Below are 15,248 nucleotides of genomic sequence, written 5' to 3' on the forward strand. Positions count from 1 at the left end.
AAAGTAGGCAACCGTTTTTGGGGGCCAAAAGAAGTGAAAAGTGCTCCGCCGACAGAGACCGGGGTTCAATGAGCCCGTCATCATTGCGCAGCTTGTTAGCTTTCGAAAGTGAAACTAATTTCCGTTTTTACGTGGATACAACTTGCTAAAAACTAGGTCAAAGAGTAGGAGTTTGTAGCTTGGAACAAATCTAGGCAGCTCTTTCTTAATGATGTCTAACGAATACAAAGTCAAACAATTTTAATGACTTTTATAGAAATGGAAATATTCCGGCCTGTTCCTATCAAATGTTCCGGCCCTATCAAATGTCCCCGTTCAAATTTCACATGAAATAATGTGGTATTCCGAGCCAAAACACTTATTTCGTTAATTAGGATAAATTATCTTTCTTTTAAAAGAACCATTAACCTTATCAGATAAGTTTAGAATAAGTCCCAACGAAATAATTACTTATATCCATACCGTGACAACTCTAGGCCATTTTTATCCGATCGGAATTTGCATTAATTGTCAAGGCTAGAATTTACCGGGTTTTAAGGTTCAACCACAAAATAATTATTAATAAGTCATATATGCAAATAATTTCGATTCCGATGATGCAATTAGGAACATAAAACATCAAGGAATAGCATAAAAATATTATTAACTTATAAAGCTATCGCGAAGTTTATTTAAATAATTAATTTTTATACTCATATGCTTTGCGAAAAGATTCCGTGTGAATTTTTCGGAAGTTAACAGAGTAACAAGAGAGGGAAATTCGATTTCGTGCAGTTCTTTTGGAAGTGAGTCTTGGAACAGGTCTGGGAAATTCGAATCCGTGTGAATCTTTCGGAAGTGAAAACTAGCACAGGGCAAACAACTTTCTTCTAAAAACTATGCCGAAGTATTTTTTTATAAATATCCTTTTTCGTTATAAGCTATAATGATCTAAGAAAGCATCAGTTAAAAAAATATCTAATAAGCTTTGGCAAAGTAATTATAAGGCACAAGGGTTGAGTTAACCGAAAACTAAGCAAATGATACATTGTCTCTATTAATTGCGAAAAACTATAATCTACAACGGCAACATTATCTCATTAGCAAACATGCAATTAGCTAATTTATTAATCCACTTAAAACGGATTTCGTATTTCCCCCGGCAAAACTAAAATTATAATTCTGTACACCTCTCTATTTTTCCATCCCCTCCACCTTTTGCAGAAAATTGAAATCGGAAAAACAATGCAACAATTGGAGAGCATCGCACACCTCAGTGCCACGCGGCGGCAGCAACATCAACGGCAGCAACATCAGCAGAAACAGCAGCAACAGCAGCGCAAAAGTTATGCCCTGGGCAAAAACTGAAAATGAAACAACTTAATTAGTAGTTGTAGGAGTCGAGAGCAAAAAGCCGCGCACTCCCTGAATTCCGAATCAGACCAGCAACCCAGCTCAGCCCAGGTCGAGAAAGTGGAAGTAGAAGTGGACGTGGAAGCTAGCACCACGCCGAAAATTTAGGGAATATTTCGCCGAAGGAGCCGCAAACTCCGGTAAAAGTGTTCGCGTGTGAGTAAAAGAGTGGCTGCACTTTTTCGAGAAAATTAAATTGAAAACAACATCAGAAGCGAGGCGAGTAAACAGTCTGAAATACGAGACGAGCCTGCATATAAATTGTTACACTTTACACAATGGATTTGCCAGCGAGAAGGACTTCCACAATGCCCGTAACAACTTCCTACAAAGCCAACATCAGGCGAAGCTGCCTGGCTTTATTCACGCTCTTCCTGTTCGCGGCACACATCAGCATGACTTCCGGTCAAATCGATTGGGACGACGACGATGATCCAGGTGAGTGAATTTGAATGCACTGAAAAATCCTTCAAAGAAATACATTTTTTGCGCGGAAACTTTTAGGTATGCAAACCCTTTTTCAGACGTATCATCAACTATTGAAGCATCTTATAATTTGATTGGTGTTTTTACTTTTTTAAAAAGTGTTATTAAAGATCAGAGACTACTATTTATTCACATATCGTTTTTACCATGCAATACTGGTAAAATTGGCATTAATTAATATCAGTTTTGCCGATTTCTCTTTTTTTTTTTTAAGTTCTCTGACTTTGAAAAACAAAGCCAGAAGCAATATGGCGACTTTTATTTCGTAAGTGCGAGCAAGAAGTCAATATTGATACCACATAATAACAAGTTAAGCATTTTTTCATATCGATTGATTTTTGGGTGTAAGGATTAGGGGCAATGAAAAATAAATCTGTATATCAGACGATGAAATGAATTAAAGTGCACGCCTTGCTTTTAACAGAAATATCCAGAAAAACTGTAAAAGTTCAAAAAACTAAAACTAGTTTTGTCTAAAATTTTTTTAAGTAAAACAACATACTTTTTTTTCCCTGTGCCGATACGAATTTAAATTCGAGTCGAACGCTAAGTTAGGCAAAACAATCCAGCCAGCGACTAGCTACTTCTTTTATTCTCGCTCACCTCGAGCGCCGTGATTTGCATAAATTGCAAATCGCTGTCGGACCAGACAGTTCAATCAACTGGAGATCCAAAGCAGTCGAAGCCATTTCCAATTGAGTTTGGTTATGTTTTTGTAATTAAGTTTAATTGCCATTACGTTTGCGCCCTGGATACCTCAAAACAACGGGCAACGGGTAGCGGTGGAGTCGAGGAAGGGGCTTTTAATTAATCGCAGATTTATGGCTTGAGGTATGTGTACGGCCATATAAATGGAATTTTAATTATTCAAAAGCTACAATTAAAATATTTAATGAATTCATAAGTCTGACAGTTTAATTGCAAGAGTTTGCCATAACTTTGGCAGCGTCGAGGAGAATATTTATAGAAGCGGATAAATCCAGTTGTTGTGACAGGCCCAAGGAAATGCTCTGAGGCTTTGTGTTTTCGGATACCTGTTGGACACATATTTTAATTTATTTATTTGCAGCAGCTGTGGGCGAAAAGTTCAATCTTCGGCCAAGCCATTAGCACAAATATTCATAAACTTTTGTTAGAGTTTGCAGTCTTTTTTTTTTTTTTTGCTGAGGTGCTTGTCCTCGTCCTCCTCTCCCACCAAATCAAATTCATCGGAATAATTAATTTCTGTTTTGAGGCGAACGCTTTCACGGCGCTTGAGCCACACCCACCGACGGACGGATGGCCTTGTAACCTCCACACTTTTCTATTTTGTGATCAAAATGGAAGTCCTTTGTGGCCCGGAGGGGGCCAAATCACACGGTTTGTCTCGTTTATCGATTTTCGCCCCATTGTGCGAGGCGCTCGGTGGCGCACGCTTTTAAGCTAACGATGCAAACTGAAAATGTTGACAACAAACATTTTTCAAGCTGTGAGCTGTGAGCTGTGTGTTGTCCTTGTTGCAAGGTAGCCGAGCCTTAAACAAATACAGATACAGATAGAGCTCTATTCCCCCAGTGTGTGTACTATATGTGGCTCGTGTGTGTGGAAATGGGAGCAGACAGCTCGGCCACCCGCCGTGATTCCATTTCAGCCCGGCCAACAGCAGCGAACGGCACTGGCAACTTTTACAGCTGGGAAATATGGTTTTGCATAAAATTGCGAATAAATGCTGCGATATGAGTCAAGGCTAAGATTGGCCAGGCATGATCTTAAAGCACCGTTTTGTACGGAATGCTGCGGATGCGCCAGTGGAAAATTACAAAAATTAATCCAGGGAGGAGGCGAAATAAAAATGCCACAAATTTGCAGAATTCGCACTGGAAAACAAACTGGCAGCAGAATGTATAGTATTTTTATACGCAGGCCTTAATGTTTAAACTAGTGCGAAAGCTTTAACTATGTCTAGAACACTTTTTGTATGCGCCTTAAAAATTAATTTTTAAATGGTCCTTTGAAGCCTTAACAAAAACCATAGACTATTTTTTCCAAGTGCAGAGACAACGACGCAGGGCAATGTGGCTATGGCCATAAACAACGAGCGTTCTTCTTGGCCCCGCCAACACTGTAAAATTATGAAATCATAAAAATATTTTTACGATTACATAAAAAGTTGCGAAAATGTGGGCGTCGCTTACAATGTACGCCGAGGTCCTAGACTTGGATTTTAGGTTCGGGGTTGGGGCTGAGAGCGAACCCCGGCAATTGCGTGATAGTATAAAATTCAACTTTAGACATATGACTTCATTATTTATCAAACGGCCGGGCTGGAAAGCGTCAAAGGGACACAGTGTCCCGGAATATTAGTAGTTGGCGTCCAACCGCACTCCCCACATCCAAATCCACATTGACCTGTGGCCGGAACCGAAACCTAGTGCCATATATTCAAATTACGTGTGTCACACGGAGCCGAAGACCATTTCCAAGGGGCCGAAAACGGAAAACTGGAAACGGAAAACCACATTCGAACAATTTCATTAAAAATGAGCCACATGTGTGGGACGCTTTTCGGGTTATTTCATTTGCTGAACTCTGCGGCTTTAACCCTATTAGCCTTTCGCCCCAGCCGGCCATAATTCATGTTGTTTTCATTTGTTTTGATTAGCAAATGCTGCCTGGAATTGTAGGATTTTTGGCCGGCAAATTATAACGTGACTCGCGCGCCGGACCACTAAAAATCGTATGTATTTGGCGTATTTCTGCTCTGTCTCGTGCGTGTTTCCTTCACTTGCCACACGCAATCCGCAATCCACAATCCGCAACGTGACCTGTGAATTGCCGGAGCCCAAAACACACTCATCCTGATCCTAGAAGGAAAGCAAGGAAGAGCGAACGCGTTGGACATAAAAATTTTAATTTATGCCGTGTTGAGTGCGTTATGCCCCAGTTCGTCACAAGTGTACCTACTTTAGATCTCCCCATATCACACAATGTATGCAGATAGCAGGCACACAGGTTCGGAGCTCCTCCGATTAACGGTTTTTCAAAAAGGGGGGAACATGTATCTCAAGTTTAATTAAATAATTTGTGAGTCAATGGAATGGAACGATAGATAAATGCTTTTTTGTTTTTAATTTTGAGAATTATGCAATAATAAAGGTTGGAATACACAAGTACTGACTGGCTTATTAGATAACAACTTGGGTAAACATCACGAAGATTCACAAAATACTTTTAATTAATAAGTTAATAGGTTAGTTAAGTTATTAGGTTAATACACACTTTAAATGTGTGTAAAGAATTTGAATTTATATTCTTTCACCTATGCTTCAAAAATAAACGGAAGTCTGAATGGCGTAGAATGGATTATTGCAGTAATATTATTTCCTGTTAAAGAAGATAATTAAAAATAAAGATACAATATTTAAAGTAGATAATTTTATTGAATTTTTTTTCTTGACCTAAACAGTGGATGCATTTCTATATTCCCACTTCCGCTCTTGAAGAATAATATTTTTGTTGCGAAATGAATGGTACGGCTAACACTGTGCGGTTCGAAGTCAGACCACAAATCGGCACTTCTGACGTGCTCTCTATAGCTCATTTTGCTGTCGTTCGCCAGGCGCTGGAAAATGTTGGATTTCCTTGAGGCACGCGATGGATTTCCATTTTCACTTCCCCACCGATGGCATATGAAGAAAGCGGATTGAGGGGGACCGCAAATATGTAAAAATTATAATTCATGTTACATATTTGATGAAACACATTCAATCATTCGCCTGGCATGGCCGCAGCCCGATAATTACGCATTTCGCCTTTTTCGCAGTGTGGTTATTTTTAATGATAAATGACCGGGCCCAAAGTGTTGGAAATTTTTCGGAGCTTATGCCGAATATTTCGGCGCACGAGTGTTTATGTGCTGGGCGTGTTTCTCCCCACCCACTCGTGTAACTAATTTTGTGTCAAAAATACTTAGCGGCAACAGCGATAATACACACTCATGTATGGAATGTGTGCGGCAGGGCAAACAAGGAGCTGGATGTGGCAACGCAATTTGTCATTTGTCAGAATCTAATGCAGTTAATAATTAGCTAAGCCGTCTAATGGCGAGGTGTCTCGATTCGTCTTGACAATGTAATGCCTGACTTCACCTCGCCCTCGCTCCCCAGGTCTCCTTTGGGCCATTAGAAGAGCCAAGTTACTCCACGTTTGGAGCCTACGGGGAAATCAATGGATGATTAATTGCCTTAGCTAGATACAATTCGGCCTTAAAGGATTTGCTATTTGCGTAGAGCCCTTAGAAAGTACATACAATTTGTTCAATTATATTGCTAATATTGTGCCCGGATCATTGACCTTCCGCGGATAAATTGGTTTTCAGTTAAATTTTAGTTCTTTAAAAAATGTATAAAATATTATATTTTTTACTTTTTTTTAATTTGTATCAGAATATAGATGAATACATTAAAATGTTCCTAGTTTAGAATGTTTCGTTTCAAGTCAACTAATTTATAAGGTAATTCTTAACCAAATCATATCTAGGAGACATGAATTAAGAAAAGAAAGCTTAGATTTAGGAAAATCGAATTTATTTATCGCAATTCTCTTCTATATTTATGGAAACCAACTTAAGTCCTGAAACCCTTAATTTGAACCGTTAAACGTGTAATCAATAAAGTCCGGATTTGCATACTGCTGAGAATCCTGGCTGTTGACAACATCAATGTGCTTATCCAGTGATTTAGCCGACTTTGGCTCAGCGGGAAATTTTTGCCTGACAAAGAGAATAGCATTTCAAATGTCATGTATAAAAGGCAGAAGTCAAAAAAGGAGAACTAAAGCTGGTAGAACACGCGAAATCCTAGACCTCCGGTCCGACTGTCGCGCAGCAGACACGCTAAAACTGTTCACTTCGGCGAAACGTATAAATTTTCTATTGATTTATGCCAAGTTCGCATGCCATTTTTTTGGTTTTGCATAATTTCTGCTGTTGGCCAAATTGCACTCGGCAGAAGGACGAATGGGGTGGCTCGGAGAGATTGGGGCGGGGCGGCAGGATGGCCGAGGAGGACCAAGGCAAATACAATTGTTGCGATTGCGACTGTCTCTTCGCGGTCATGGCTCGACTGCTACTTACCAACACAATGGCGAACGCGATTCCGAGCGCCACTGCCAATACACAGAGAGAAATCATAAAAAATATTCAAATATCTGTTGCATTTATATTTAGAATCCACTAACTAATAATATTATTTTGATTCTTATCCGTTGAATATTTAAATAACATAATATTTAATTCTAAATAAGTAATTTTAAACAAGAAAGAAAGCTAGCTTCGGTCCGAAAAAAAAATCATATCCTAATAGAAGAGAATACAATAAAAAGCAACGGAGCTATAATTTGTTTCCAATTTATTTCCCATTAATTTTTCGATCCTTCCTATGGCAGCTATATTATATCTTCGTCCGATTTTAATAAAATTAAAATTAAAATTCAGAAATATTTAAAAAGGGTCATGTCCCAGAGTAGAAGGGAATTTAATAAAAACCAAAGAAGCTAACATTTATTTCCTATTACATTCCCATTCATTTTTCGATCGTTCCTATGGCAGCTATTTGATATAGTCTTCCGATTTTTTAAATATTTAATTCAAAATTCAGAAATATTTAAAAAATAATATCCCCAAGAGTAGAAGGTAATATTTCGAAAAACACCGAAGCTAGACTTTTTTAAATTTTTTTTTTCGATCCTTCCTATGGGAGCTATAAGATATAAATGTCCGATCCGGTCTGTTCCGCCTTATATACTACCTGCAATAGAAAGAAGACTTTTGGTAAAGTTTCAAGCCGATAGCTTAAAAACTGAGAGACAAGTTTGCGTAGAAACGGACGGACATGGCTAGATCGACTCGTCTAGTGATGGTGATCAAGAATATATATACTTTATGGGGTCGGAAACGTCTCCTTCACTGCGTTGCAAACTTCTGACTGGAATCGTAATACCCTCTGCAAGGGTATAAAAATTAAGGCAGCCTTGTAAACTTGTTATTTTTAAGGTCGTCTAACAAAAAGTCACACATTTTTTCTCGGTGCACTACTGCGGCAGTTACAGTTGCGTTACAGCAGTTACAGCAGCTACAGCCGCTGCAGCAGCTAGTGGCATGAATTGCGATGATGGAGTTATCCATTTATACTCGCATTTGCATAGAACCAGCGTCTGTGATTGCCGCTGGGCGAGAGACGCTGCGCTGACACATGACATGGAAAAATGAAAACGAAGCCCGTCGAGCAACCAGTCTCTAGTCGCTTTTCCTCCCGCTTTTCATCCCGCCCTATCTCTTTCTGGGCCAGAACAAATGGTCAAACAGTTGCTACTCCAACCCATCCTCTGACAGCTTAAAAACTGGCAAAAAAGGAAAATGCTAAAAAAAAAGCGCAAAAAGCCAGAAGAGAAACTACTTTTTCAGCTACAGCTGCACGGGAAATGGTGCGATGTTAGAGAGCCTGCCACTGCAACATTTTCTATATATCTCATGTAAATATGATTGCCCAGTACCGGCATACGGCGATGGCCGCAGTGATAGAACTGCTAATCCGCTTTCCTTACAATTAGTTTAAGGCATTAATACCAGTATTTTGACAGTTTTGGTCCAAAAATTGTTCCCTACTTTCTGGGTGTTAATTTCAATTGAGTACAGTTTTCGTGTTTAGCTTACATTATAATTACAAATATTAAAAAAATAATAAAATAAAATATTTTTGGCCAACCTTTTTTTAATGAAAGAACCCAAGAACGTTGGTAAAAATTTTATAAAAAGCTACAAAAGTTTACAAATCCAGTGAAAGCACTAACTTGTATATTTTCATTCAACCGTTTTAATTTTATTTTTATTGCCAGAAAATTGTCAATCATATTTAACAATCTTAATCATTGATTCTTTGAGCTAAAAAGCTTCCCGTTGCTGTAGACCCCTATCTGGGACCAGGGAATGCCAGAAATGTGCCTTTCTGCTTAGCTTTTGACTGGCTGCCCGACACGCTCGGTTGCAAGTTAAAACCATGTTGCACATCCATCACTTGGAGTAAACAATTTTTGATTAATCGCCGCCACCGGACTGCGGACTGCGACTCCGAGTGGAAGTGGAAGTGGGTGTGGCGTGCACTTTGTGCAACATTTTCCAATTGCTGGAATGAAAACAAAACTGCACAGAACGAGAAACAGAAAAATAAGAGGAAAAACACAACAAACTGTTTGGCACGTGCAGTGCAAAACAGTCCCTAAAGCGACGGACATGTGTACATACAAATTGTGGATGGAGCAGCTGCTCTGCTTTTGGCCAATGCAAATTGTGAGGCCTGATTGCTTGCTCGACCGCCAACCGGCCAACAAGAGCGGCCTTCAGTTAACGGCCAGCAAGCAACAGCCAACAACCAACAACACAAACCAGCATCAATGGCCTCCATTTGGCTTTTGCATATTTGACTTCGGCTCTTCCGTGCGGCAATTTGTGCCGTCAACCGTTGTTAAGCTTTACAACTTATCAAAGTGATCAGGGGAGGCGAGGACCCGGGTCCGAGGACACCACTTAATGTGGGTTTCTTTTGTGAATTTCAATACATATTAAACGGGTTATGCCGCAAAAGGATTACAACACTTGTCCCCCAAGCATATCATTATGGTTAAACAATTTTTTCCGACAACTTTATTAGCCCGTCCCGAATCGAGTGACCCGTGCGCAAAAGGGTTTTTCCCGGAGAGGCGTGCGAAAAATTCTAAACAAATAAATAAAAGGCAAGTTTGTAACCGGCAGGGGCCAGTGTGGAAAATTGCTATGCGGCATGCGTCAGCGTCGAAAACTATTTTATAGCTGATTCGTGTTGTCGTCGGCATCGGAGGGAAAAAGGGCAGGGGCGGCGAACAGGGCGGGGCTAACGAGGCTGCTGGCCAATAGGGCGGATGAGTGGCGAGCGGGAAGCTGGCGAATAAGTCAACGTGGCAAAATGTGTCAAAATGCGCAATTTATTTAATTCTCAACACACACACACATTGTGATCCGACCCTTTTCCATTTTCGCTGGCTCTTTTAAATTCACTCGGAAAAAATATGTTTTAGAACGCCTATGCCTTGATAAAACATTAAAGTCTTTTAAAACAAAAACGTAAGTCTTAGGCTCTTCATTTCTTCAAAATCAACCCAATTTAAGTATCTACTTTGTATTTATGTATTATTTAGTAAAACACTTTTAGCTCATTAACTCAACCAATAAATAAAGAAAAATCACACAATTAAATTTAAAGATTTTTTGTAACTTATGTCAAGATGTTTATTTTATTTTGAGTCCTAAGAGCACAGTATTTCTCAGCATGTGCAAGTAAAGTCATTTTCATACTTTGTTTTTTCGATTTGACTTGATGCTATTTAAACGCAAAACTTTTAAGTTGTTCCGCAAAAGTTTCGTCAGCAACATAAATTGGATTAAACCAGAAAGATGGCACCAGCGCGGCCAAAGGGCCAAGGCGAGTCACACAACTTGCCATCTTGGTTTCTGTTTTCCAATCCCATCTAGCCCAAAACCCCTTTCATTTTCCACTCCAGCCAGTAAGGAGTTCTCCAAAATATTTGATAATGTGTACAAATTTGAGCCGATGCACGTGACGCCGGGAGAGCACTTCAGGCCAGCCAAATAAACCCGTTGTCCGGGTCAACTCATTAGCCAAATGTAGCCAAAAACTAAACGTATTGCCGAAAAACTTTGAACCGTCAACAGGGAGGACCGTTCGGAATGTTCGGACTGTTCCGATCGGCAAAAATCAAATGGGGATGGGGAGGGTGCAAAAACTTTGGCCAGGCCCGGGGGAAAACCATAAATGTCAAAGTCAGCTAAAAGTTTGCATAGTTTTTGACTTTCAGCAGCGGCCCGAGGTCCCCCCAGCTACCCCCAGATGCAGATCCCGGCCCGAGGCCCATGTGGTTGACATATTTGCTGGGGGATTATTAATTGAAACAAGTTAATTTGCCCAGAGTATTGCCGGGACCAGAACCAGAACCAGGACCAGCATCATGGCCACGAACATGGTTGGGGAAACTACGACAATGTCAAAGTAGACATTGCCAAAGGCTCAGCCACGCCCCCATCGCCCCCATTTTATGTCCAGTTCGCTCGACTATATATATAAATGTGTGTGTTGGCAGGCTAACAAGAAAGAGTCAAGCAAAAACGAGGAAAACAGCAAACAAAATGCTGGCAAAAAGTTATTAAGAGACATCATGTTCTTGTCCGAAGGATAAACTTTTCATATGCTTTTTGAATTAAACACTCAGTAATTTTTCTATCGCATGTGTACCATATATATTTGTGAATATGCATACACTTGTTTATTTGGCATATGCATATCTAGTTTGGATAAAGTTTCACTGTCTGTGCAAAAACAACTTATAATTAGCATTTAAAGCCAAAGGAATTTGGAGACAACTTTTTGGCAGACAGTTGGCAGCACTATGAGCTTAACCCGAGTAATTGCACTCAAAGTCTGCATTTAATTCAAAGCATTTTACAATATTTTCGAAGGCCCAAATCGTGGGGAAACAGCACACAAGAAGATTACTTCTCCGACAGACTAATGATGCATCTCTTTGTAATCAGTGCGCCTCGGTAATTCAAGATTGATTGACCTGCCAAATTAACCTGTCTCAGCAAAAACCCAAACTTGACTTGCTCTTGGCCTTGGCCAAGATTAGTCACTGTCGACATCCTTTTATGTTGCCTGCGGAGTATAACGTAATTATTTAACTGTATAAATGCACTCATGAGCTGGTTACAATTGTATTTGTTCAATTAAATGTGACATGAAAACATTTTACATTTTTATCGCATCATTCAAAAGCACAGATGGCTAAGGTGAATAAATATGTATATATTTATAAAATACAGTTTTAACCTATTATTATTGAAACCTAAACTGATCCTTAAAAAGTGGATTGTCGATTAAAATATTTGCTAAACAAGTGAAATATGAATGGAGATTTTAAATACCATACACAGAAAAAAATTGACAAAAGCTGAGATTGATATGTGCAGGTAAATTTTATATTTTTACTAAAATTTTTTTAGGGATTAAGTTATTTATATCGAATTTGATAGGAATAATTGTTGAATTGTTTGTTCTAAAAATTCTACATTTGGTATCTTAATCTTAATTTTTATAATTTTTATGAAATAACTGATATGATAAAATATCAAGTTAATACACTCAAAAAATTATTTTTTCTTAAATATAGAAAAAAAAATTTTTTCTGTGCTTCAAAAAAATATTCTATAAAGAGGAAAAATTTTCTAATCTTCAGAAAAATTTTCTAATCTTCAAAAAAATTCTGAATTGAACGAGTGTTTTTAGAAAATATTTTCTGAAATACAGAAAAATCCATTTTTTTCTAAATTATAAGGTTTATTTTTCTAATCATCCTTTCTTTTTTTGAGGGTTAAAATCGCCATTGATTTTAGAAAAAAAAAGACTGAACTTTTCTAAAACTAAAAAAAAATTGACATTAAAATTATAAATATTTCTACATAATAGAAATATTGTTTTTCTAATAACAGAAAAATTTTTTGAAGATTTTTCTAACATTTTGAAAAAAATGTGTGATATTAAGAAATATTTTTCTAGAAAATAAAAAATTTAACCGTATTTGATCGATTTCCTTTCTTATAGACTTTTTAGAAAAGTTTTTTTTAGCCTAAGAAAAAATCGCTATTAATCGAAGAAAATTTCCGGGATTGGTAGCCTAGGGGTCTAACGCGTGCGTGCATGCATATGTTATTCAAGCTTGCGGCTGCAAGAGTGAGTTCAAACCCACGTCGAGACTAAAAACTCGTGGTGTCTTTTTGTTTTTTTTTTAACACTAATAGTTACATATTAATAAAAAAAATGTATTGCATTTTGTTTAAGTTTTTCAAATTTGAAACATTCAATTACTGTTACTATTGAACCATAATAATAATAAATATATAAATATTAAAATTAATCAATAAATATTTAAAAGTAAAATTAAATGATAAACTAAAAGGAATAACCAGAAGAAAGCCAGATCAATTTGAGTAAAAATAGGAGAACAAAATGTGAATAGACTTTGTACAGCGCCTCACGTGATGCTTCCGTGGCGTAGCTAGTAGAGTGCTTGACTGCAAACTGTGAGGCGCGAGCGGTTAGCGGTTCGAATCCCGCGTGCGGCGACCAAGATGTTTTTCTCAAAATAGTAAGTTATTGGGTTTTTATATTTATAATTTGTAATTTGTACTCTCATTTCAGTTCCAATTTGAAACCACCCATGTGCTCAATTAAAGGAAATTAAAATAAGGTGACAAACAAGAACGAAAAAAAAAACAACACAAAGGCCGTGGCGTCACAGAAGCAACCGGGTATAATTCCGAAGCCCGAAAATAGATTTTTGTATTTTCTGAATTTGAGAAATTTTTTTTTTTTATTTAAAAAATATTTGTCTATATTTAAAAAAAACCGTATTTCTATTTTTTAGAAAACCTTTATTTCTAAATTCTAAGAAATAATTTTTTACTTTCTAGCAAAATATTTCTAAATTGCAGTCTATTTTTTTTTGATTTTTAGAAAAAACGTCTTTGATTTTAAAAACCAACTTTCTTTAATATAGACAAAATCGCCAGTAAAGCAAATTCATAGGCGATTTTCTAAAACCAAGGGCGATTTCAGTCGATTTTTTTTTGGGTGTATGTTTAAATCATAAATTTGACATTAATCATATCTAGTTCTTACTGATATGAAATAAGTTCCAATTGCCCATATTCCATATCGAATTTGTGTATGTGTATATTGGCAAATATTATTTAGATTTAGTGGCTTTTGTTTATATGGGTATCCTTATTATTATGGCTATATTAATTGGGTATGAAACTAGTTTTCACTCCAGCCAGTTGACTTTACGACTTAGCCTATGGTCGGCGTAAAACTTAAAGCCGCAACCAATATCTGGTTATTGTTACTGCCAGGCCTCATTATTTATGCCCCAAGTTATGCGGCCAACAGAACATTAAATGCAAGCTGCAGCATCAGCAGGAAGAAAGGACGAAGGAGCTGAAATAGGAGCTTTCTCCACACTCCATCACCGCAGTAAACTTTACCACGCTCGTCTGTCCGTGGGTCTTACTCTTAAACTATATTTTTTGCCTATTTTTCCTGCCGATACAGTGAAAAAAATACGCTAATTGATTGCAGATTTCAAAATCATACTTAACATTTAAAATTATGGTATATTAAATAATTTTTTTATCCACTTACTACACATTTAAAATAGCTTAATATCCTTCGTAAATTATTTTAAATTACCATATTTAATAAACATAAATTAAAATAGAGTTCTAAAAATGAAAAGATTTTTGGTAAATATTATGTGTGCGGTTTTGTTACACGTTTCTTGCTCTGTAGACCGAGGCACAAATGTTTTGTGGAATGCGCTCAAGTCATAAATTTTACAGTACATTGGCGGCGGTTGCCTTCGCCGAGGCATTGCCATTGACTTGCACTGACTGTGTTTGTCTATGTACTTGGCGTTTACTTTTATATTTACTACAGCCCGCAGGATCTCAGTTCAGCCTTCCCCGTCTCCCCTTTTTCCCGCTTTCCCCCATTTTCCACCCTTTTCCCGCTCTTTAGCTGGGTGTAAACATCGCAGACAGGGCCGCAAGCATTCCGCTTTTATAGTTTATTGATGCCAAATGGGTGAAACTGCGAGAGTATTGACGTTGAAAATATTTAAGCTGCTGGATAACGGGTGGCGTGGAGGCAACTTATTTATTTTAGCTGTTTGAACTTCATCAGGCAGCTCATAATGCCAGCGATAATCGCGCTAGAGGGCGTTAAATTTTTAAGCCAAAAACTGCAGCCAGAAGACCGTTTCTCCTTCCTCGGTCTCCGGGGCCCAGAAGCCCGCACATGGCAGCGGAAATGAATCAAATGCACCCGCACACACACTGAAAATGAAAGCCCTCCAACTAATCGGATTCTAATGGCAAAATAATTATCACAGGACTACGTACACTCAAGATCCCAAACTCCACACTCCGGTACAATTGCGCACATTGCATTCATAAATTTTGGAATGCCATTAGTTTTACATTTGCGGTTTGTGCTCGGGGATAACCGCAAAGTGAAAAGCCGCAAAATTTCCAAGTCATACGGAAATGAATGCCGCTTGTCCGGCGACAAAATCGAGAGGGGAGTGGCGGCGGCAATGGGCCAGGAAAATGGCAAAGGAAAATCCACACAAAGTCGGAGAGACAGACACAGGCAGACCAAAATGTGGGCAGCTTGGTTAGCCCACAACACACATATTCGAGTGTTGATTTGTGCCCTGTATATGTGGAT

The 15,248-nt window shown here is 38.2% G+C and overlaps 1 protein-coding gene and 1 long non-coding RNA gene across 2 annotated transcripts in view; both read left to right on the top strand.

Annotated features, from left to right (window-relative positions):
* side-III (sidestep III) overlaps positions 1–15,248 on the top strand; it is a 108,133-nt gene that overhangs the window by 24,174 nt on the left and 68,711 nt on the right. Inside the window, exon 2 of the mRNA XM_044394732.2 lies at positions 1,204–1,830. Within this exon, the coding sequence (XP_044250667.1) occupies positions 1,671–1,830 (160 nt within the window). The 5' untranslated portion in view covers positions 1,204–1,670. The remainder of the gene's footprint in view (positions 1–1,203; positions 1,831–15,248) is intronic.
* On the top strand, positions 12,895–13,244 carry LOC138913603 (uncharacterized). Its single transcript, XR_011419398.1, has 2 exons — positions 12,895–13,107; positions 13,161–13,244. It is a non-coding gene; the product is annotated as an uncharacterized lncRNA (long non-coding RNA).

The sequence above is a fragment of the Drosophila takahashii genome, chromosome 3R (assembly GCF_030179915.1).
Source record: "Drosophila takahashii strain IR98-3 E-12201 chromosome 3R, DtakHiC1v2, whole genome shotgun sequence".
NCBI lineage: Eukaryota > Metazoa > Arthropoda > Insecta > Diptera > Drosophilidae > Drosophila > Drosophila takahashii.